General features: G+C 44.0%; 1 protein-coding gene across 3 annotated transcripts in view; it reads right to left on the bottom strand.

Moving 5' to 3' along the window:
* Positions 1 to 465: 465 nt before the first annotated feature.
* The window catches only part of SYBU (syntabulin), a 38,113-nt gene continuing 14,630 nt past the window's right edge, over positions 466 to 23,948 (bottom strand). For 2 of the 3 annotated variants that reach the window (XM_061373407.1, XM_061373405.1), the window contains exons 4-6: positions 6,296 to 6,395; positions 2,385 to 2,534; positions 466 to 1,734 (exon numbers count right to left, since the gene is read on the bottom strand). In XM_061373407.1, the coding sequence (XP_061229391.1) occupies positions 630 to 1,734; positions 2,385 to 2,534; positions 6,296 to 6,395 (1,355 nt within the window). In that variant the 3' untranslated portion in view covers positions 466 to 629. Of the gene's footprint in view, positions 1,735 to 2,384; positions 2,535 to 3,502; positions 3,707 to 6,295; positions 6,396 to 23,948 lie in introns of all 3 variants that reach the window. The other variant, XM_061373408.1, reaches the window with a different exon arrangement.

Raw genomic sequence — 23,948 nt, forward strand, 5'->3', positions numbered from 1 at the left:
AAATGTGTGTGTTAACCTCTAAACTGATTTGACACTCTGGACAACACATGGAAAGCGCTAGCATGCTTTCTGGAGCACATGGATGATACCCTTGTTGGGCTTCAGTCTCTATGTAACTTACGTAACACTGTAGTTTCACAACCATTTGAGGTGAGTGCTGCCGTAAGAAATACTGTTCCCTTCCCTGTGTGTGTTTTGTGCTGCCCTTGAGCCAGTGAGTCTGCTCAGTGAACCACTGAGGGAAGTGACCGAGCTCAAGACTAGCTCAGCAGAAAACACAGACATGAGCTGTAAGTCTTCTTGATTTCCCTGGTCATGTTTACTGTGCAGATGCTCTGGCACCATAAAGACACCAGCACAGGGGAAGGACACAGTGCCTGGGAGCAAGAGGACCATCTGTGTAGGCAGCAGTGCTGTTTAAAACACCAGTTAAAAGATACCTTGTGGAAGTACAGGATTCAGCTATTTTATATTTTTGAACAAGGAACATGTTTCTGAAACAATTTGTAGTGCAAATCAAATAGTGAAAAGCAAAATTATGAACTCTTAAAGAATCTACGATACTTTAAGGACCTATTTTATCCCTATTCACCTCTGTCTCGGGTAACCACACCAGGACAGAGCAGACATTAAATTTTGGTACGGAAGGGTGTACGGCGTAAAGAGAACAGGGCCACCAGGCAGCAGCCACGAAGCAATGTGCTAATATTGTAAATGGGTTCTGTGCCTCCTCTGTGGGTACTGAAAGCCCACAGGACAGTTGGTATAACAGGGACTGCTAGAGCCAGAACATCTGTGAGGGGACTGCTGCTCCAGTAGCTCCTCTTGATGTCTATCTGAGAGGAAGTATGGGCATACTTAAAGCCTTCATCATCAGGAGGGTCGATGAAATCAAGTTCTTTCATGAAACGGTTTTCATTAACTCCGCGCTGCACCAATCGGCACGGAGACTCCATGGGAGACAAAAGGATGACAGAGTTTGGATCACTCGGAGTTAAGTCCACTGCAATAGCAGAATCGGTGAAGCTTCCAAGAGAAAACTCATCCAGCTCCTTCAGTGACGAAGGTGGGCTTAGAGGATAGTTATCTTGAGCACTGAAGATGCTTTGGAAGAACTGCTCCACATCCAGGCTATATGGTACCACATCAGTCTGGATGGCCTTTTCCACCATCACGTTGATGCTTTTCTCCTCCTCCTGGGGGGAAGCTGGTTTTTCATCCAGAGCATTTTCAAGCATCTCTTTATTCACAGCAGGATTGGAGGGAATTGGATCACTCGGTGCGGAGGTGCTGGTGGTTAAACTCTCTTCACATGAATCAGTCTCATTAGCTGTGCCCTCATTAAGAAGCAGTCCACTATCTGCCACCTCCTCCAGAGCTTGCTCCCCAGTGATGAGGCTGTCTGGTATCACGGCTAACAGCTTCCCTTCCAAGTCACACATGTACTCCAGGTGCTGCTCATCCTGCACAAAGCTGTGCTGAGCCACCTCCATGCTCTGCAGCAAAGATTCCAGTTTCTTGTTTTGAATGTTTATGTCTAGGAAATATTTCTGCATTTTTTTGTCTTTCTCAGCCATGCTGTTTTTCATGGTTTCGATAACAACCTTAAGTTGTTTAATTTCACTTTTTGCTTCCTTTAAGGCCAGCTCTGCCTCCACACGATTACACTCTTCTTCAATCCAGTCTTCCCTCATCCGTCCCAGCTGAGCTTTGAGCTCTTCTATTTCTTTTTCCCTGTAGCAGAATAAAAGTGTTGTGACACTACTGCTGACTGGCCAGTTAACAAATCAACATGGGGCTCCTCATGCTGGAATTGTTGTGCTGCAGAGATGCTCCAACAAGGAAGCAAACTCCTCCATGCCCCATTTTCTGCCATCCCTGAGAGAGCTGGCAGACATGCATACAGCTGCCAGCCAGAGTCACCAACCTCACCACACAGCCAGTAACGACAAGTGGGCACACTGGTATGTGTAAGAGCTTTTCTTTCATTAGGGGAGCAAGGCGACATTTGTAGTCATATTTCACTGAGAGGCAGAACAAGAGACTAAGGTCCCATGCTGGCAGGGAAAAACTGCCTTATTTATAAAGGCCTCTCAATGCTAAACCAGACTGGTAAAATATAGTCCTTTAAAAAATATTCTACAATGAAAGTTCAAAAAAGGGGAAAGAGGCAGCTATAATCATATTAAAGTGCATGGTATGTATTCCCTGAGAACACTGTGAGACCTGAAATACCTGAAAACAACCTCATCAGACTGAAAAGATTTCAGATTTCTTAATGCAAACTTTATGTGGTCAAGAAATGAGTAAAAGCGTTTGGGATTCCCACCCCTGAATGTTCCTGAATAAATCTTTCTTGCTCTGATTTCTGAAGCAAAATTTACCTTTCTTTGAGTTTGCTCTCAGATTCCTTCAGCTTGGTTTTCAAATGCCGTACTGTGACTTCTTTCTGCTGCAGAGGTGTCAAATACTGCTCTGGACTTTGTGGCTTAATATTGTGATTGTCACAAGAATTATTGTACCTTCCCGATCGCCTGCGAAGAAAACACACAAACCGTCACATAACATCATTCCTACAGTTCTTCCATCCCAGCCAAAAGAAAAGCATCCTGTTGACTGATACATTTGACTCCCTTGGGGCTCCTCCATGTCCACACAAGTGACTCCCTCTGGCACATCAGAGTGCTTGAGGGAACAGCTGATTTGTGGCTATGTGCAAAATCTGCTATTTATCGTACTTGCTTTCAGTGCCATGACATCAAATGAGACATTTAAGGCTAAACCACCCAGCTATGCTCTCACACAGAATGGATGGTGTGCCCAGCAGCAGGCAGCTGGGACTGGCAAGGGTCCCCAGCTGTGAACACGGACAGGCAAGGCTGCTGAGTTCATCTCCACATGGGAGTTATGAAGCCCAGCATGCTGAAACCTCGATTCATCCTATTTAGCTTTAGGTGTGTGTCTGACATGGTAGGCTGTTGAACTGCCTGAGAGAGGGAGAGGGAGGGAAATAGCAGCAGTGTGGTGGCAATTTCTTCTCTGCACTACATGCTGCATTCTCTGGCAGACATCTGTTTTCCTTCCTGTACAGGAAACTGCACTCCTCAGGAGGGTGCTCAAGGCTGGGCAGGGTGAATTTTCCCTCAAGTGCATAATATTTTCTATACTACCCCATCCAGTTGTCTCCAAAGTGAAAGGACCCTTCAAGAAAAGAACCATGAGAACTGAAGGCATGAAACCCCATGAAGTAGCCTGCCTTGGAGTGAAAACAAACTCCAAAGGGCTTTGATTAAAAGTAACCTTGAGTTTTACAGTGCTGAAACGATAAAGCTTTTACAAGGGATGGAGCACCCTGCTCACAGTCAAGCCACCATCAGGAGAAGTCACACTTATGCTGAGGAGCAAGGTGACCTGCTCTGCAACTGGCACAGCTGATCCCATGTTACAGTGCAGAGAAGATAAGTCATGCGCTGAACACCGGGATGCTGAAATAAACACTTGCCTCATCACTGGGCTGCTGTTGCTTCCTTTGTGTGAGCCTGAGTTGCTGCTGCTGACTGAAGAAGCCCTGTAACTCTGATGGATATTAGGAGGACTCAGCTGGTTTTTGCACAGTGTTGGCAAAGGGTCCTTTTCACGGGAAGCAAGTGGGCTGGCTCCAGGCTTGTAGGATAAGGATCCATTATTCCGACCATAAGGGCCACGACTGGAGGGGAACCAAATAGTTAGAGGATTATCGTGGTTTAACCCCAGCCAGAAACCAGTTTTCACAAAGCCACCCCCTGCCCTCGCCCCTGGAGGGATGGGGAGGAGAACCAGACAAAAACGTAAAACCCATGGGTTGAGATAGGAACAGTATAATAACTGAAATAAAATGAAGTAAAATAGAATAATAAACACAACACCAAGTGTAATGAAAAGGGAGACAAAAAGAGACAGCTGAATAAAAACCAATAAACGCAAGTGACGCTCAATACAGTTGCTCAGCACCCGCTGACTGATACCCAGCCAGACCTGAGCTGTGACTGGCTGAGAAGAAGGTCCTGAAGCCATCAGCCACTGCATGTCCTTTCAGTGACTGCAAGGCTCTCAGTCTGAACCACGTGATCTAGGGAAACCTCGGCCACCTTCACATTTGTCTGTGGATAGCACAGTACCCAGTGACTCCATCATCCACGTTCCCTGAACTTCTGGCTCCATTAAGTAATGAGAGGCCTGCAGCCTGGATTAGTACCACAAGAACCACGCTGCAGCTTTCCCTGGCCAGGCCTGCAGAGAGATGCCTGTCTGTGGAGGTTTGCTGTAAGGCTGCTTTCATGCTCCTCAGCAAGCAGCCTGAGGCATCACAGCGTGCAGTGAAAACAGATTTTTGTTGAGCCACTGTTCTTTTCTGCCTTTGGCATCCTGGGTGTTTCAGCTGCCATTGTCAGCTATTCATTTGCTTAGATATAGTTGAACCCTACTGGGAATAGGCTGGAATAGTATTAAAATAGACAAAGGAAAGCACAGCCTTCCTTCCCTTCTCTCCCTCCCTTCCTCCTTCCAGTTTCCCTCAGACACACCTATCTTTCTTTTCCCACTCTTTATTAAAACTCTGACTTTCAACTGTGTGTGCTTGAAAGCAATTGGTATCTGCACTGCCCAACAGCTGCCAAAAGGCTGGGGAACCCTGAGGACAGCCTACTTGGTTTGCCTTCCTGCATTATTATGCTGCTGCCTTCTTCCTCCCATGGAAGTTGTTCTAAATTTAATGAAAGGGCAGGATTAAAACAAGATTGGAAAAAGATAAATCCAGACAGCAAAAGAGAAAGCTGGGACATAAAAATTTAAATATCACAAAATTATGAAGCAAAGTCTCTTTTTTTAAATTGTTCGATTTGGTTCCCTCCCTTCTCTGAAAGTGGAATAGCTTATAAGGAACAGATGGTCGAGTGGCTGCTGCAAACCTTCATGACACTGCTGTGGTTTGGGTGATTTTACGGTTACTTTACAATGAAGCACAGGGCAGTGGTCTGTGAAACAGTGGAATGTTTCGTAGTGGGTTGAGGCAAATAGTTAAAAAAGAACCTATTGCAAAGGAGACAACTCCTCCCACTTTGTGCAGTACAGCATCAACTCTGGCAGGAGGCAGAACTTGTATGGACTGTGCATAACAAAGCAATGCATTTGAAGGAGTCTTATGACAGACGACTTCTGCCCAATTCAGTAGGTCAATATGCTTTAATTTAAAGTTATATTTAGATGCACAATAATATATGAAATTTTACATAACCTTACTGAAAACAAGGTGATTTTAGGGCTTTGTATTATGCATAGTACTGTTTCTTTCCACAGCCAGTAACTTTACTTGCTAGATTTAATCTAGCAAGAGCTTAAGTTTATTTTTCTAACAGTCTCGCAACACAGATAAGAAACTGCTCATAAAGCATCATTTTGCTGATGCCTGTACACTGGGGCACACTGCGATCCTCGAGTCGTCTGTGTAACTCAAGCATACGAGTACCCTGCTGCCAGTCCCTGCCTGCCAGCTCTGCCATGGAGGGCAGGAAACCAGTCCTGCCAACCTGAATTCTTTCCACCTACTCCAAAACCTGTATCCAACAGGGATCGTGTCAGCAGAGCGCACTGTGCACACCCCAATCCCACTGCCCCCCATTCACAAGCTGTCTGTATTTGCACTCCACACATGAAGGGAAGAAACCCCACAGAAATCTTTATGAAAGGTTTGGTCAGACAGATGAGCATGATATTTTTTAAAGCTTGCATTTCGTTTGAGTTATGTAAAGATTAGGCCAGGGTGTTTGAGAAAAAAAGCACCAAAGGCAATATTGTCTACCTATTTCCTACAGAAGTAAGATCATGATCTGGAAAGGCAGAAGTCGAGCTGACAATTTATTACAAAGAGGAAGTAAAGTAATAAAACCAAAATGTTAACTGGCTGGAAGTACCGCTGTTAACCAACACACACCCAGTTCTTTCCGCCTCCACTCCAGCCAATGCCTTTTCTGCTTTACCTGATTATCTCTCCACACCTGTCATGAATAAGCAACATACATCAATACCATTTGGCTGATCTGACATGCTGGCAATTTGTATGTTCCAAATACAGCATCATTTTTTCTTTCTCATATCACAGTTCTCACGAGTGTGGGCGCTGGCGGGGAACACAGTGTTACCCAAATTGTTTTAAATCTCACAACACAGGTATTGTATGCATTAACTGCACGACCTTACAGAGCAGTCTATCTTTGCACAAGCAGTACTTGCAATGTTCAGGAAAAATCGCTTTACTTACTTGCGAGAGAAAGATTTCTTGCTTCCAGCAGCAGACAGATGGACTTCAGGTCCTGAAATACTGCCCGTGCTGCCTGAAGAGCTAAAATCAGCTTCACTGCCTGGAAAGGAAAGGGGAAGAGTGAAAACATGATGGAAATTATAACTCAAAAGACTGTTTTCAAAGCAACAGTGAAGCACAAGCATCCTTCCTTTGTCCGTCCCAGGTGAATTTCAGAAGTCACATGGATTTTCAAACGTCCCTGAGGGCAAGCGCTGGACTTGTTCCAGATTTTCATCATTTCCTCAGAACTGTCACTTCCACAAGAGCTGACAAAACTTTTGGACATGTGCCCTTCATGCTACAGAAGCCATTTTAGGACTTTGGCTAGGAACATTGGTTGTGACAACCTGTTCGCTTTCTCACAGCCATCAACAGCTGAATGAGACCACTCACGTGTCTCCTTTGGGAGCACAGTCATTAGGAGCACACAGTTCTAACTGGAGATTTCTCTTGCTTTAATTCATATGCAAATACTACTTGTTGGGAGGAAAGCTGCTTCTGTTCTGTTTCTGAGACGATGTACACACACATTTATAGATGTATATATGTATAGAGACTAATAGGGTATGTGTATAAGTATACACGCACCTGCACAGGTATTCATGTGTCACAGAAGCATGGTAATGTAGTACCAACAGTCTTGAAATAATCCAGTAATCATGTGTGGCTCTCAAGTGCTTCCTGGGTGCTAAGGCATCTATCTGATTACTGACTTCCTATGGATCACAGATTTTATTTCCCAAGCTCTGGCATATACAAGAAAAAATGCTCTCATTTTGCTAAGGTCAGTACTAAATAGATGTACTACGAAAGTCCTCTCCCCTGGAAAAAACCCACCCTAAGGTTAGGAGTTTTTTCAGTCTGTCACTCAAATGGCATCGCTCAAATGACATATGCCTCAAAGCATATCCAAGGCTCCTGCTGCAGGGCCACAATAACGGATGGTGATTTTATTTGTGGGGATGGAAACCTCCTTCACACAGCCGGTCAGGGGGAGCATCACTGACCTGGATTTCTGGGTGCTGTCCCATGCATCTACATCCCTGGCCAGTGCTGCAGATTTACCACAAATCCCAGGTTTGCTCTTTTTTTCCATGAGGGAGAGATACAGCTGCAGATATCATCATCCCGTCCAAGACAGATAAACCTCCAAGTGCACCATCTTCACAGCCTTAAAGAGGATGAGTCATCCAGCAACCATCCTTACTATCTGGTAACTCTTAGCAACTGGTCATAGGGTCAGACATGTTCGGATTTAACTCAGCATTTTCCCAATCTCACCAGGCCTGAGACCAGCCCCATTTCTCTGTGCCTGTGGTTCAGCCCAGCCCAGAACATTCCTTAGCTCAATTTCAAAGTGCACAAATGGAAAGCTTAGCTCTTCAAAAGGGAAGGCCATTCCAGGGACCTGGAGAAGGGAGCTGTGCCACTGTCCTGGGTTCAGCAGCAGCAGTCATTTTTTCTCCTTCTTGGTAGCTGGTGCAGTGCTGTGGTTTTGACTTTTGGCCTTGGAACGGTGCTGATAGCACCCATGTTTTTAGTTACTGCTCAAATGTTTGGTCTGGCCAAGGACTTTCTGAGCCTCATTCTCTGCCAGGGAGGAGGGGAAGCTGGGAGGAATCAGAGACAGGACACCTGATCCAAACTAGCAAAAGAGGTATTCCATACACAGCACATCATGCCGAGGGTATAACTGAGAGTTACCTGGAAGGACTAGGACTGCGGGGTAGGACTAGGTATCGGGCGGTGCTTGGTTGGGCTGGGGGGGCGAGTTATCGGTCGGCAGGTGGTTAGGTGCTGTATTCTCTTCCCTTGTTATTTCCTTTATCATTATTGTTATTGGTGGTAGCAGCAGTGGTTTGTGTTATACCTTAGTTACTAAATTGTTCTTATCTCAACCTGTGGGAGTTGCATTCTTTTGATTCTCCTTCCCACCCCTCCGGGAGCAGGGGGACGGCAAAAAGGTGGGGGGAGTGAGAGAGCGACTGCGTGATTTATGGCTGACTTTGTTTAAACCACAACAGCCACCCCGTGACAAGGGCTGCAGGCAGCACGGGCAGGCACAACCCAGGCAGAGGCAGGGAGGGCAGCGAGGCTCTGGCAGATGTGTGCTCACCTGAGCCAGGGGTCAGGCAGCGCAGCTCAGGGTGCTGATGCTGTCCTGCTGCAGCATGGGAGTCAGATGGGGAACCTCCTCCTGCTGATGACTCAAGATTTCCCATCCTGCATGTGATGCCACAATTTCAAGGTGGGATTGAGGGAGGGAGAAGGAGCTGCCTGTGCAAGGACACCTGGCACTGATGTGTGTTTACTGCACTTGGGCAGCACAGCCATCACGCCTACATTCTAGGTGCAGAGAAGCCCCACCTTTAACTGCAGTGTCTGCATGGCTTCAGCCATAGCACAAGGGTAATGACACAGTATGGTGACCAGACCACACACTGCATTCACAGCTGTTACAGGCAGAAAAAAGTCAGTATATTAGGCCTACCAGGGCAATATGCAAGCACAGAAATACCACACCATGGATATATATCTATGTATGTATGTATACACAGGCAGTAAATACATTGCTTACGCAGAGTCACACAATAACCCCACGCATGCCTGAAGTATGGCATCCCAGTTCGCTACTCATAGCTCTTACAGACAAGGTCTTCTGGCCTCAACACTAAAGTTTAGCATTTAATCTTCTCTAAGAAGAAAGCTCCAACTTTCCTGTGTGCGTTTTATTGTCCATTTGCTATCTAAATAGTAAGACTAATGTATGGAGAGAAAAAAATAATTCAAGTAATACCTGTGACAGGACATCGACAACTGAGCAGCATAACTGATTTCCAAAACTCAGGATGCATACAGCTTATCAGTCTTTCCATGTAAGTCTTTCCTATTTGTAACTTCACCACTGTTTCATAGCTGCCAAAGCTTATAAACCGCAGAGCTTACTTATCTTCTGACTCCATAACATGACGTCTTTCTATACACCAGTTTTGACGCTAAGCTTTGCATATTGTCATCCAGTGAAATAGAGCTGTAAATAAAACACTGCTGACAGATACTTGTTCTCAAATGTAAAGCACTTACGTTTGCTGAGCTTCCTCGCCTTGAAAAGTATCCTGTTCCACAGCAAAGCCCACTCTATGCATACATGTTCATCACTTGGAGGCAGCAACTAGAGGAGTAAGGGTCACACTTTCTCTGTAGATAGGTTAATTTAGAGACCCCAGGGGAAAAGACAGGGCCTAACTGTGTAAAAAAATCTAACAAAGCCATTAGAAGCAGTTGGAAAAGTAGAAAGAATTCAGTTGCAATGCCCACTATTGAAAGGGACTGTATTTTAAAGAGATTTGGTTTCATTTCTCTTGAAACCTTTAACTCACAGCTACATCTCTTGTTCCAACCTTTAACAGTATAAGCAGTGTATTTCCAGGAAACACTAATGTGGCTTCCTTTTCTACTTAATATGAGGTTGCTCCCGCAAGGTTGTTTTTGTACAGCACAAGCAATCTAGGAAAGAAAACCACACTGCTCACATGCGCTGAAAAAAGTAAGAAGCCGCAAAGGAGTGATGAAGTCTCTCTTCAGCATTTCAGGCCTTTCTTCAGGTAACACCCTTAAAAATTATCCATTTCAAGGGTAAAGTCTCCTAGTGGAAAATGTACTCAATTCACAGCATCAAGAGCTGACAGCAGGGTTTGGTTCCAGTCTCCATCCTTTGACTTACTATTTATTTGATTTACTGTTACTTATCTTGGACTTACTATTCTATTCACACCAAACAGTAACTGGGTAAAAGAAGACATAATCCTGAAACCAAGGAAAAGGACACAGAGATCTCCTCCATGTGGACAGCTCTAACATTTGGGTGACACAAGCTGCTCCCACTTCCTCTGCCCATGGTTCTGCCTCTCCTGAAGCTGAGGTCTAGAGTCTATGGTGAAAGCGGAGGATGCCCAGTAGGTCGCAGTGACTCAGGAACTCTGGTGAGAGGTGTGGATTTAAAGTCCTTTGGTCCAAGGAGGGCACTGAACTGCTCTTTTCCTCAAGCTCTGACTGCTCAGCTGGGACCCAGAACACAGAGGTAGCAGTAGCATTGCCCTGTTTCAAAGGAATGAAATGAGCAGGCTGCCTGCCCTCACAGAGTTGGTCTAGCTCCAGCATGGAGGCTCAGAGTGAATCTAAGGCATGCATGTGGGCACACTCAGGACTACAAGTAGGTGACCAATTCTGTCTCTCTCTCTGACAGGCACTCTCTCTAACTTCTCCTGTGTACTGGTGGAGGCGTGCTCCTGCCTGTCATGCTCTGCTGTGAATTTTGGATTTTAGTACCTGACCATCCCCTTTGATTTTATGCACAGCTTAGTCACTGAGCTCAGATTTGTGAGTTGTGCTCCCAGAATGATGGTGAGGAGCTGGGCACAGCAATGCCTGGCATGGTCAATCCTAAGGGTACCAACAGGCATCCCTCCCATATCCCATTGCACTGGCTGCTGAAGCCATCACTCCCTACTCTTCAGTGGACATGCACCTGACTGCTTGCCAGTGCTCCCTCATCAGACGGGTCTGTTAACCATATTTCAGCCTGGAGAAGAGAGGGCTGTGTGGAGACCTCATAGCAGCCTTCCAGTATCTGAAAGGGGCCTGCAAGGATGCTGGGGAGGGACTATTCATTAGGGACTGCAGTGACAGGACAAGGGGCAATGGGTTCAAACATAAACAGGAGAAGTTTAGATTGGATGTAAGGAGGAAGTTCTTTACTGTGAGGGTGGTGAGGTGCTGGAATGGGTTGCCCAAGGAAGCTGTGAATGCTCCATCTCTTTCGGTGTTCAAGGCCAGGCTGGACAGAGCCTTGGGTGGCATGGTTTAGTGTGAGGTGTCCCTGCCCATGGCAGGAGGGTTAGAACTAGATGATCTTAAGTTCCTTTCCAACCCTAACTATTCTATGATTCAGGAATAACTGGTAACCTGGGCAGCTGGCAAAGCTGCAGTTTGAGGGATGTGGAACAAAACTTGCAGTGTGACCCTTCATAAATTGTTCAAACCTGCTGGGTGAGGAGACCTCCAGCTCAAAACCAGACAGAAGACTTGGGGGGAAAATGGCAACACAGACCCAGCTTCCCCACATTTGGACCTAAATTTGATTTTACAAATGATCTCCTCAATTCAGAGTGCTGGCTTTGTGATCTAACCTCATTATTTGTCTTGATTTTTTGCTTCCTTACTCTTCTTACTTTGGAAGAAGAGTTGTTATCAAATAATTAAAATTTATCTCATTAAGCAGTTTTCTAAGCTCATCTAAATACTGTAGTTTTGGTAGTAATGTGAACTCCATTAATGCAAATTATAAGCACTGCAGATCTCAAAATGAATACCGAATGTGATTTGTGTATGCTGTGAAACCACAATCAATCCAACTCTTCTCTAAAAACACAGTCACTACAAACTAGTTACTGCTATTGGCTGAGAGCCACCATGTGTATTCTGCATATCACTGTGATCTGGGCTTGTGTTTTTCTTATTTTTTTTAATTCTTGGGTTTGTAGCACAGCCACAAGAGGCTGTTGGAACAACGAGCACTGCAAGTTGGGTTTTTTTTAAGTGTTTTAAGAAGATTCTTCATAAAGAAATCAGCTTGAACCAATTGTTTTTTTGTGCTTATGCACACAGTTTGGGTTGTTCTAATATCTTAGAAATGGCTCTCATGAATTTTCTTTTCTCAGCCTGAAATGACCTTTGTCAGGGGGAGCATATGCTCATGGAGCAGAAGGGGGTGGTCTGGGGAACTTACCTTCTTGTTCAGACAAAAAGGCTCTTTGGAGCAGAGGTGGAAGGATGCTGCTTTGCTACACCAACCTCAGGGAGGTTCAAATAATACACTGAGAGTTGTATAACATGATACTCAATTTGCATTTGACAGTAAATGCAAGTGTAAGTCCACTTATGGACAAGTATCTTTTATAAAAAAAGCATGTAGTGTCACCTCATGAGATTTTTAAACGTACCTGGCAGCGCTATTTGGTCTGTTTGAAGGGAAATGGATAGTCTGGTCAGAAGTATTTTTAGGAGTGGCAAAATGTCATCTTTGGCAAGGATGACTTAGTAGAAGGGAGCAAACTCCATCAGAGACTGGGAAAATATCCCAGAGCTCCTGTCACGTTGGTGGCAGAAGTTTACCAAAGGGCTTTCAGAAGCCTCTCCAATGCATCTAAATCTGGTTCCCATACACATGGAACACAAGTAACTGGGGCACCACAAGTAACTGTGCAGGCAAGCATTCACACCATATATGCAAATGCATGAAATCACATGCTAAACCTGATTCAGCTGAAAGCTTGTGCACAGTCACCCTTAATCTAAGACATATGGTTTTCATTATAATGCACATAAATTTTTAAATCAGCTTGAAATGTTTTCAGTAGGCAAGAGAAAAACACTGGAAGAAGAAACATATCTGGGAGGTAACTAACTAAACAACCCAGCAGACCCAGGATAAGAAGCAAAATCTGTCATAAGCTAAGAAAGCATTCACTGTATTACACACCTTGAAATGATTACAAAATGCAGTAAGAGTTCAAGTGTCATTTCAGGTTGCAATTGCTGTCATTTGCTCCTTCTTTTTCTCAATAGCACTCTTCTCATTAAGAAGCACAAATGACAGATGAGAAGCTTGTGCTTTTTCAGTTTATTAATCCTTGCAGGTTTGTGGTCACGCCGTATACTGCCAGCTCCAGCAAACTGTCACAACCTGCCTGAATTTAGAAAGTCAACAGCTTCTTATTAGTTACAGAATTTCAGAAGAGAGGAAGAGAGACCTGTAATAAAGTGCCCCAGTGTGGAAGCAAGACAAGGCTTGTAATACTAATAAAACATGAAACAAACCCGGCAGAATTTTCATTTCTTTATGAAATGGTATATATAAAATACACTATTATAAAGCAAGTTTACTCTTTTGCTATGTCACATTAAAGACAGTACATTTTTAGCTCCTTAGGGAAGTAATGTCACCCTGGAGGCTGGATTTATGAAAGGATGCAAGGTCCCCCGCATTCGGGGCAGGATGGGGGAGGAATTTTGGAAGTGGCCGTCTCCTCATCTGCCACCTCACTTGGGAAGTACCTCCCATCAGTCTCAGTCAGCAAAGCTTCTCATCTGTGTGACGCTCTTGTTTCTGGGCATGCCTAGGAGCAGGTCAGCTTTAAAAGTGGTGAACAGTGCAGTGCTTGACTGCTGTCTAAAGACCAAGGTGAGTGTTTCACACCATGCTAAATACACTAGGATCTACACAAAAGCAGCCAAAGGAAAGCTCTCTTCTGCTGTCTGCTTTACTGGGAAAAGAAAGAATTCACAGGGCCAGACTTAGCTTTAAACAGGGAAGAGGCTGCACAAGATTTCCCCATCACACCACAAGGAACATGCACCACATCCAGCAGTAAGAAATGGGTGAAGAGATGGGGCTCCCATACTCTCAGCTTATGCCCCTCTCCAGTTCATCTGTAAATCCACCTAGCCTGGGATGCCTGTCTTCATTACCTCCTGCTGCATTTCCCACAGCTCCCACCTCCATCACGAGACTACCCAACCCCAGCATCCAACACATCTGAGAAAACTAAATCCTACAATCTGAAGTTTTGGGACAAGCTGTGCAACCTCTATCTAGTTGCTCTTCCAGATGCCAGTGTTTATTTTATGATTTTTAATTGTGTTTTGTTTATTGCAACAGTGGACTGGATGTGCATTTCTCCTATGTTCTTTCTGAGCTCAGAATTGTAAATTCAAGTAGGAACCAAAAAAAAGTGAAGGTATCTCAAACACAGCTTCATCAGGATTTCGACATCTAGGTACATAAAAGCAAGTAACATACCACTGCTTAAATGGGCCAAATGTTCAAAATGCCACCACTACCTGCAAAGGCCTGCTTAGTTGTTTATGCTTGAGCTTTCACTTCTGAGCCCAGGAACCACCAACATACCCAATGTCTTTATAGCACTGTAAAATGAGATGAGTGAGATTTGCATGACTAAGTACAACCCCTTAGCTTTCTATGCTTAAATATAAATACAGATATATAAGACAAGGAATATAAAGACATATCTGCTCAATACTGATCCAAAAGTATTTAAAGTACTCACTCTGAGGGTAACAAAAACTTTTAGGCAGTAACTTGTCACAAAAAAAAAACAAGTTCAGAGAATACTGAAGCTATTTATGATTAAAGTCAAACAGAAAATTGTTTGCTGTTTGCAATGATGCTATAATTTTGAAAACTGACAAATTTTTTTCTTCTTTCGAAAAGGGGGTAAACCCACTAAAAAAACCTCTCCACACATTCTAAATATTTTAGATTCAATATTGTGTTTGCTCAGTCTGGAACAAAGGTTTTCTTTAATGTTTTGATTTGGCAGCAAACCCCCAAATCAGTTATTTGCATAGCTCCACTTTGAACATTGTTGAGATGTCAGGCAAAAAAGAAATAAGGGATGTAAAGGAAAACAGAAAAAGGAAATAATCTATCAATTCTTGAGTAAACATTGCTCAGAAAACAGTTTAAATCCCAAGATTCTTATTTAAAAGACATTAATAACCCGGAGGAATTCCCAAAAAGGTCAACGATGATAACAGGATTACAGGGCACTGTTTATGAAGGGAGATTAAGGGAATGCAATTTGTGTATTCTAAGATAAAAATGAATACTGGCAACACTGTTTATCATGGAGGAGGAATACAGCTGGAAAACTGTAAAGAAAATCACGTAACAGCAACACAGGATTCATGTTATTTTATGAAAAATGACTTGAAATAAAAACTGATGGTTGGTGGGAGTAGTGCATAGTAAAATGTAGCTGGAGCAGGTTGAGAATACTTTAACCAGGGAATCAGAAAGCTATTTTAAACATTGGCGTAAATAATCAGATTGTAATTTAAAAGCAGAGCACACACACACACAAAATCTCCTAAGGGAAGATTCATAATGGCCTCTTTCGTCTGCACAGTATTCTTTCTGTGGAGGTGAGGTGAGCTGAAACCCACAGAAAACAGCCAGAAGGAGTGGAAAAATTGCTGCAGTAAAACACAAATTGCAAAGCATGTTCTAGCTTGACCTCACACACAGTTTAAAACAAATATTTAAGTGTGCAGTGTGTATAGAGCCAGTTTCTCTTTTTTGGCTCTCATTCCACTCTGCATTAACAGAGGATAGAAAAAAACCTAGTTCAATCACAGAACCATAGAATGTTTGGGCTGGAAGAGGCCTTAAAGTTCCAACCACCCTGTCATGGCAGGGACACCTTCTACTAGCCCAGGTTTCTCAAAGCCCCATCCAAACTGGCCTTGAACTCTGCCAGGGATGGGGCATGCAATTTTATTTTTAACTAAAGATCACAGCTATTGCCATCTTCCATACCTACCTCAACTCTGACTTCTAAACCCCAGTTCCCTTCTTACGCCAGGCACTCAGCCATCTTTTCCAGATGCAGGAGCACATCCCCACAATCCCCAGCAGATCTTCCTCTCTATCCAGAGGAGCTAAAAGATGAATTGGCTGGCACAAGTCTCCCCCTGTCCAGCAGCCTGGGCACTCCCTGACGAAGTCACATATCGGTATCCCCTACTCACTCTGATTTGCAGTTAGAGCCCTGGCTCTGTCACGAATGAGCACAACTCTACGCTTGAGGTTGCAGGCATGTTGCTGTTATCAAGCATGAAAATCATTTTTTTGATGACTTTCCCACTTTTTGCACATCTGGAGCAGTACTGGGACAATTAACAGGCCAGAGAGAAAGAAAAAGGAGCTATGGCGTGCCTGCTTGGAACTCTGCTTCAACTCTCAATAAAGCAGTTACTAAATTAACCAAAGTGGAACAGCTGCCCTGGGAGCAGACTCTCTGCATCCCCTCAGCCTGCCCAGACCTGGATTAGAACACTCTTCTCCTTTATGCTCAAGTCCATCCTCCAAAAGAGGCACAAACAGATCTAAATATAAATTAATTTTCCCTTTAATGAACTAAGTAACAGGGATCTCCTCTTACTGTATATTTGTATTAATTTCCTAAGGAAATAAGTACCTAACTGCACAAGATTTGTGCCCAAGGCCCTGAATTGCAGGTAGCCTGTGCCACCACCCCACACCTGGACAGGCCATTATCCAGGACAGGTAGGACTCGGACTTTTGCCTTTTATTTGCCAGTTTCTCCTTTGCAACTTCCTGGCTTCAGTTTTATATGCTCAATTTTTCCTGTGATATCTGGGTGCTTGCTGCAGCCTGAAACCTTTGGAGCAAAAAGTGGTATGCATCTCAAGAAGGCACAGCCCAACTACTAATTGCTTACAGCTCTCCTAAGCAACACCTAAAATAATCTTTAGAAGGGGATGTATTGCAAATTTAGTGACACAAAATTAAAAGACTGTATTTTGAGGTCACTTTAACAGGAACTTGTAGATTTGGTTTTGATAATATATGAAACCGCTCCTCAGAGGGTCACAGGATGCCCTGAAAGTGTTGGTTCAGCCTCTTGTGGCAAGAATCCCTGCGATCATGGAGCACAGCCGGAAGTACCCTCACCACCCCCGTGCGCGTTCTGGTTCGGGCGGAGACGTGACACGATATTGTCACCCCCAAGCGAGAGATGGGCTGAGCTGATTCTGAGGGCAGGGCGGGGCGGGCGGGCGCAGGACAATGCGGCCGCTCTGTCACAGACCCCAGCCTGGCCATCCCGCTGGGGTCTGGAACAGACCCGAACCTTTGGGGCTCGGCCCACCTGCTCCTGCCGAAGTGGCTCTAAGTCCTCACAAGGAAAATACATGAGGGTTTGGCATACTGGCCGGCAGGTCTGCCCAGTGGTGGAGCGTGGAGTCCTGGGTGCAGAGAGGCAGAACCCCTCTAAGTGAGGCTCCTGCAGACTGCCCCTGCCCTATCACAGAACAACCTATTGTCTCAATATCTATTGCCAAACAGGCCACGTCTTGAAGTGATTAAAGAGCTAGAGAAGATGCGCATTGTAAGTTGTATGCGCTCCCCTCAGAACTCCCCAGTTGGGCCAGTCCATAAGGCCAATGGCCAGTGGTGTTTAACAACTGATCACAGGAAACTTAATACTACACCCCTGACGGCTGCTGTCCTGAGCATAACCTCTGTAGTGACAGCAATGCAGGCTGCTGCCCACCCCTGGATGGCCACTCTACATGTTAAGGGTATGTTTATGGTTACCCTACGGGAAGAAGACACACCTCGATTGCTTTCACTTGGAAGAGAACACAGTACATCTTTAACTGACTCCCTCAACAGCATAAACAATCTCCCAATATTGCCCACAGTGCTTTAGCCAAGACAATAAAATAGTTGAGTAAACTAATGGCCTGATTAAAAGACATGCAGGTGTTTCATACCACATTTGGAATGTATACCTGATGATCAGAGGAGTCAATTCCCATTGGGAACCCATGTGGGACGACCAATGGTGAAATTGCCCTGTGTTGGCATTGTGCCCACGACCCTGGCAAAACCCAGAGGCCTATATATGCCTGGCGAGCCCTGGACAGGAGTGGGAAGACCCACTGAATTACTGCCTGATGGATAATCTCTGACTTTAACCTAAAGCAGAGTCTCAAAGGGCAGAGACCTAGTTTTGTTTCCTTACAGAGGAGGACATGAAGATGTGGATCAACCTGATGCGACAGGAGTACTGCCCTGCAACAACCACCAGGACCTGGTCATCAGATATGTCAAAGCCAGCTTGGTGTGGTATACAAGGTGTAATTTCACCTTTCTACACCCTTTCTCACAGTAACACGGGGTGGAATTGGACATTTTCAAGGAGGGTCTGTGCCAACAAGTGGTGGGACTGCACCCCAGGAAGCCAGTGGGAGGTGTGGCAGGAAGCCTCAACACTAAAGAAAGGGTGTATGTGGAATTCTGAAACTGTTGATAGATGACTGTTGTCTTCATATTCCAAAGTTTATATTATGAGATGTTTCATTAACTGTGCAATGATAAGATCAGTAACATAATTGAGAACTAATGATCCACAGTGAGCATTAAGACTCACCGAGGCTGTTCTCTCTTCTAACTTTACAGGCAAGAGGCCTCAGTTTATTGGATCTGTGACACCAGGTTAAATGTTCTTTGACATCATAGCCTTGTTCTTAATTACCCATCCCCCAGAAAAGGTGCAGTCTTGGAATGTGGGTTACAAAGTACACTAAATAAGGGACAGCAGAAAGACAGACACATGGCATTGAAGTCACCAGTCTTCTCATCACTCTCACCTTTGTGTGATTTCTGCTTTTAAACTGACACACACTCATTTATTTTAGGGATCAGTCAAGTCAGATTGCTATCTCTAAATACAGATTTTCTGTTGTCTGTTTGTCTTTCTTCAAAACAACCCAACAGTGTGAGTTTGTGTTAGTACACAAAGTACATCAGCAGCATTTTAAAATGTACTTCAGTGTAAGAGGTAGAAGTACTAACAAGTAGTTACATAGAACAATGAACTTTTGCATATCATAGGATCTGTTCAAATTAGTACATTTTGTAACTTGTTTTTTGTACTCTGTACTGTTGTTCCTGAACAATGGGGACAACAGTTCTATTATTTTTCCCACTGCTTGCAGAAACTTGGTGCAAAGAATGAACATAAGCCATGCAAATACAAGATAAAATCTTCTTGGATAAATCTACCAGTAAAACATGTCTTTCCAATATTTTATCAGACTTCCCAAGATAAAACAAGTCCGATCATTGCATCTTTCTGCATTCAGAAAGGTGAAGTTCTTAAGAGTGAAGTATACTTCCAGAATTACCTCTTAAGACAATCCTCTCTCAGTATTTGCACATAGATTCATCTGCTTTTCAAGTGAAACACATACATATACACATACATTTCAGAGCCAGACACTATTATTTCCACAGTATCATACTGAAGAAAGGGAGTGAGCTGGCAGAAGAGCTATAAAATCATAAAGCCAGATGTCAGTAATACAACCTAAATCAGAGCTTTCATTTAAAATAACCAGACTGGCTGCCTTTAGCATACAGGCACATATGGAAGGAGGGTAGCGATCTGGATAAACTTACCTGCTAATTTTACACTAATGGATAAAGTAGCCACTACTCTTGTATGCACAAGGTGACCCCAAGAATAAGTTACTGGATATTTTGTATCCTGAAAATCTAATCCTTACACAGTGGACAGCACAAAAAAGCAGGAAGAGCATTATGTTTTAACAGCTGGACATAATTTGCAGCTAATGCTTGTATTTCTTCTCTGATCAGTTTGGCTTATGTAGCTCTAACTGTAATATTCCCAGTTACTCAGGGTCATTTCCCTTGCCTCACTTTTGTTCATTATCATCAGCTCCAACACTGATTAAAAAAGTTACCAGCACCTGTTGAGTACTCATAAGCAATTTAAGGCCAATTACAGTCTGCCCCACCTGTCTCTCCTAAAACTCCTGATAATCTTAAAACTTTCAAAGATAAATCTGTGCAGACGTGGACATCCTACCCTGAGGGTCACTTGCTTGTGACTTAACAAATTCACCAGGAAGAAGTAGAACAGATCACATTGGCCACAAATTCTGAGTACAATGTTACTTACTATGGCTTAAAGTTAGATGACATTTTAACTTGAATAGTGATTGTTAAAAGTTACTCTTTTTTTATACTTCCATTTTGACAAACTTATTGTAAGTGAAATGTCAGTACATGGACATGAAAGTGCAGAAAAAGCACAAATTGTACCTTGCAGCTACTTAACTACAGATCTGGGTGATGCACTATTCAAAGTAAAAAAAATCCAACACAGAATCACAGAAGTTCTGGGAGTGGAAGGGAACTCTTGAGACCACCTGGCTCAACTCCCAGCTCAAGCAAGTCTAGCTGATGCAGGCTGCCCAGGACCATGCCCAGCTGAGTTCTGCATGTCTCCATAGATGGTAACTCCACACTTCTCCAGACAACCTGTGCCAGTGTCTGCTCCTATCTGGAATGGTTATTCCTGAACTGAGCTGTGAATGACAGCCAGCCAGTCTTGACGAGGCTTAGGGAGTTGACCCTAACTATGGCTCACCTAGGTCTCCTTTAATGCAGTCGTGCTTACATCTCTACTCTGCAGCCTTCTGAAGATGCAAAAGGGACAAGTCTGGGACAGTCTTAAAGTTTTACCTTAAGTCTTAACAATTTCATGTGGAACTTCAGCAGTTTGACAGGCTCTAAGAGACAGTTCGACAGCAACCTCAACTGTTCCATGTATGCCCATGACACCAAAAGCAAGAAAGCAAAGATCAGAACTTCGGCCAGAAATGCTGAAAATAGTCAGCTGATCAGGTGCCTTCTCAAATGATGCTCACAGACATTTAAATACATCTCTGTGTTACTTTAAACACACAAGCCTTTTAAAAGTTACTGACACAATTCTTGTGCAAGATTCCCTTCTTTATCCACGTCTTTGGAAGTTTATCAGTACTTTTTAGCTTGCAGATCCAGATTTTGAATTCTAGTACTAAGCATTCTAAAGGAAGTCTAAAAAAAAAAAAAGAGATGACAAAGACTGTGAAAGAAAGCAGTTCCAACTATTCTCAACAAGATGTGGACATGAGCTGCAGGTATTCAGGATGGATCTTTGCAGAAGGAGTACACGAAGAATGTGAACATGCAGAAGCATTTATGCTCCTGTTTATTCAATTACAGAAACTTGAATTCAGTAAGACTAGTTTTAACAAAGCTGCTTGTGCCTTTTTGTGTGGGCATTTTCTGCAACACATTTTCCATTGCTTTTAATATTGCATAAATGAGTCACATCCAAAGAAGGAACAACTTCTACAGCCCTGAATTTAAAAGGCTTGTAACTTTCTTCTGGAGAGGATGTTCTAGATATTCCTTAATGTTCCTATCCTCTCCATCCCTTCATGGGAAAGCAGGCACAGATTTTAAGCCAAATTCACCTATAACACTGCTGTGATTCAGATTTAATGCACAATAAAAGCCATTACCAACTATCTCAAATGAATAATTTCTTCATGGTTATAAATCTTTCAGATGCTTAGCAAGATGCAGTGATAATTCATTCCAGGATTAAGTATGGTTTGCTACGCAGACAACATAAATTATGAGTGATACCCAAATCTAGTTTGTTAATACTTCAAGAGGTGAAGATGACTTAGATCCGTAAAGCAATGCCTAAGGCTGTTAGTGTCCTGGGTTCAGCTGTAACAGTTATTTTTTCTTTTACTTAGTAGCTGGTGCAGTGCTATGTTTTGGCTTTAGTCTGACAACACCACTGATAACACCGATGTTTTTAGTTATTGCTAAGTAATGTTTACCCCAATCAAGGACTTTTCAGTCTCATGCTCTGCCATTGAGGAGGGGCACAGGAACCTTGGAGGAAGCAGAGATAGGACACCTGACCAAACTAGCCAAATGGGTGTCCTATACCACAGCACATCATACCCAGTATATAAACTGGGGAGAGTCACCCAGAAGGCCCAGATTGCTGCTCAGGTCGGGCTGGGTATCAGTTGGCAGGTGGTGAGCGGCTGTATTCTCTTCCCTTGTTATTTCCCTTATCATTATTATTACTGGTGGTGGCAGCAGTGATTTGTGTTATACCTTAGTTACTGGACCGTTCTTATCTCAAGCCGTGGGAGTTACATTCTTTCGATTCTCCTCCCACCCCTCCGGTAGCGGGGAGACAAAGGGAGGGAAGTGAGCGAGCTGTACAGTCATGAGTGGTAGGGTGTCTAGGCCAGTGGGCCCCTCGAGTTCATGCAGTGGCCCTTGGACCAGTCCAGACTGGGCCAGATGTGCTTTACACCACAGCCGGGGAGAATGGTCCTACCTGAAGCCTCTGGCAGAAAGCTCCAGGCAAGACTCGAGCTCAACCCCTCAGCTTTTGGAGCTGGGGTACAGAGGATCTGAGGCTAGCTATATTCCAACTGAAAAAGGGATATTGGCAGCATGTGAAGCGGTTTGAGCTGCTTCAGAAGTGATCGGCACTGAAGCACAGGTCCTCCTAGCACCCCAGTTGCCCGTGCTTGGCTGGATGTTCAAAGGCAAGGTCTCCTCTACACATCATGCAACTAATGCTACATGGAATAAGTGGGCTGCACTAATTACCAACGAGCTCGAACAGGAAATCCCAGTCATCCAGGAATTCTAGAAGTCATCATGGACTGGCCAAAGGGCAAAGAATGGAATGTCACCAGAGGAGGAGGTGATGCATGCTGAAGAGGCCCCACCATATAATAAACTGTCAGAAAGTGAAAAGCAATATGCCTTGTTTACTGATGGGTCCTGCTGTATTGTGGGAAAGCACTGGAAATGGAAGGCAGCTGTATGGAGTCCCCCATGACAAATTGCAGAAACTGCTGCAGGAGAGGGTGAATCGAGCCAGTTTGCCGAGGTGAAAGCCATCCAGCTGGCCCTGGACATTGCTGAACGAGAAAAGGGGGGCAGTACTTTATTTCTATACTGACTGATGGATGGTGGCAAATGCCCTGTGGAGGTGGTTGCAGCAATGGAAGCAGAGCAACTGGCAAACCCATCTGGGCTGCTGCACTGTGGCAAGACATCACTGCCCAGGTGCAGAACCTGGTGGTGAAGGTACGCCGTGTAGATGCTCATGTACCCAAGCATGAAAGAAGCAGGGGAGTGAGCAAGTGGCTGCATGGTTCTGAGTTACTGTGGGCTTAAACCACAACAGTTAGAGAAAACAAAAGCTATGTTGCATTTTATATTTTGAAGTATAGAAAAGAAAGATGAAGTGATGTTGCATAAGTAGCAGAAAGGTACTGGAACTTGCAGACAGCCTAAAAAATGTCCTAGGGTTCATTCCCAGTGCTATCCCACTTTGACATTTCCTGAATTATCTAAATATTTGTGTGAGTGTTACTTCTGAGATTCAGATTGTTCCAGGAAAACAGTCCTGGAAAAAGATAAATTTATTTCAGCAAAATGGCAGGCGTTTTGAAGGTGTATGCTGATTGATGTACTTGCCTGCAAAAATGTAGTGCAGGACACGGTCTGTAAAAGACGGTGGTGGTAGGCTGCATTTCTGTCTCTCGTATCTCATATCGTATCATATACTCCTGCTATGTAGCCATTATCAGAAGATGTTTCCAATAAATATGAAGTAGGGATTGTCTCCATAAACCAGTAAGGGCTTTTGGTATAAAGATACTATGCACCACCCCTTTTGTGCCAGAGTTTGAAGTATCCAGTTATACGGAGAACTAGGTTATACACAAGGACATGTCGCTGCTACACTCCTCCCATGTCCCACTTCCCTTCTACTGCTCCCCTGTGTCTTTTGCTACATGATGCTGCCCCTCTTTTCACAAGGGCTAGATATTCCCGACTGAGTCACCTGAAATTCATGTGCAAGTAGGTCATGGGGAAGACACTGGATCCACTGAAGCCAAGAGATGGCAATGGGAGTTACATTAACCCCTCTGGTCAACAGTGAGGAAAATGAACCCCAGCTGTCCCCTGGCATGCTTCCCATTTCAGGAATGTCCCTCACATGCGTCAGTGCTTATACTATGATGCAGTTTTTGACAACTTTCCACTAAAAAAGTTATGAGATACTTAGCACGAGGAACTTAGAAGTACTCTGTG

This window comes from Neopsephotus bourkii, unplaced genomic scaffold (genome assembly GCF_033783945.1).
Source record: "Neopsephotus bourkii isolate Nb327-2 ecotype Australia unplaced genomic scaffold, CSIRO-AGI_Nbou_v1 NB_1630, whole genome shotgun sequence".
Taxonomy (NCBI): Eukaryota; Metazoa; Chordata; class Aves; order Psittaciformes; family Psittacidae; genus Neopsephotus; species Neopsephotus bourkii.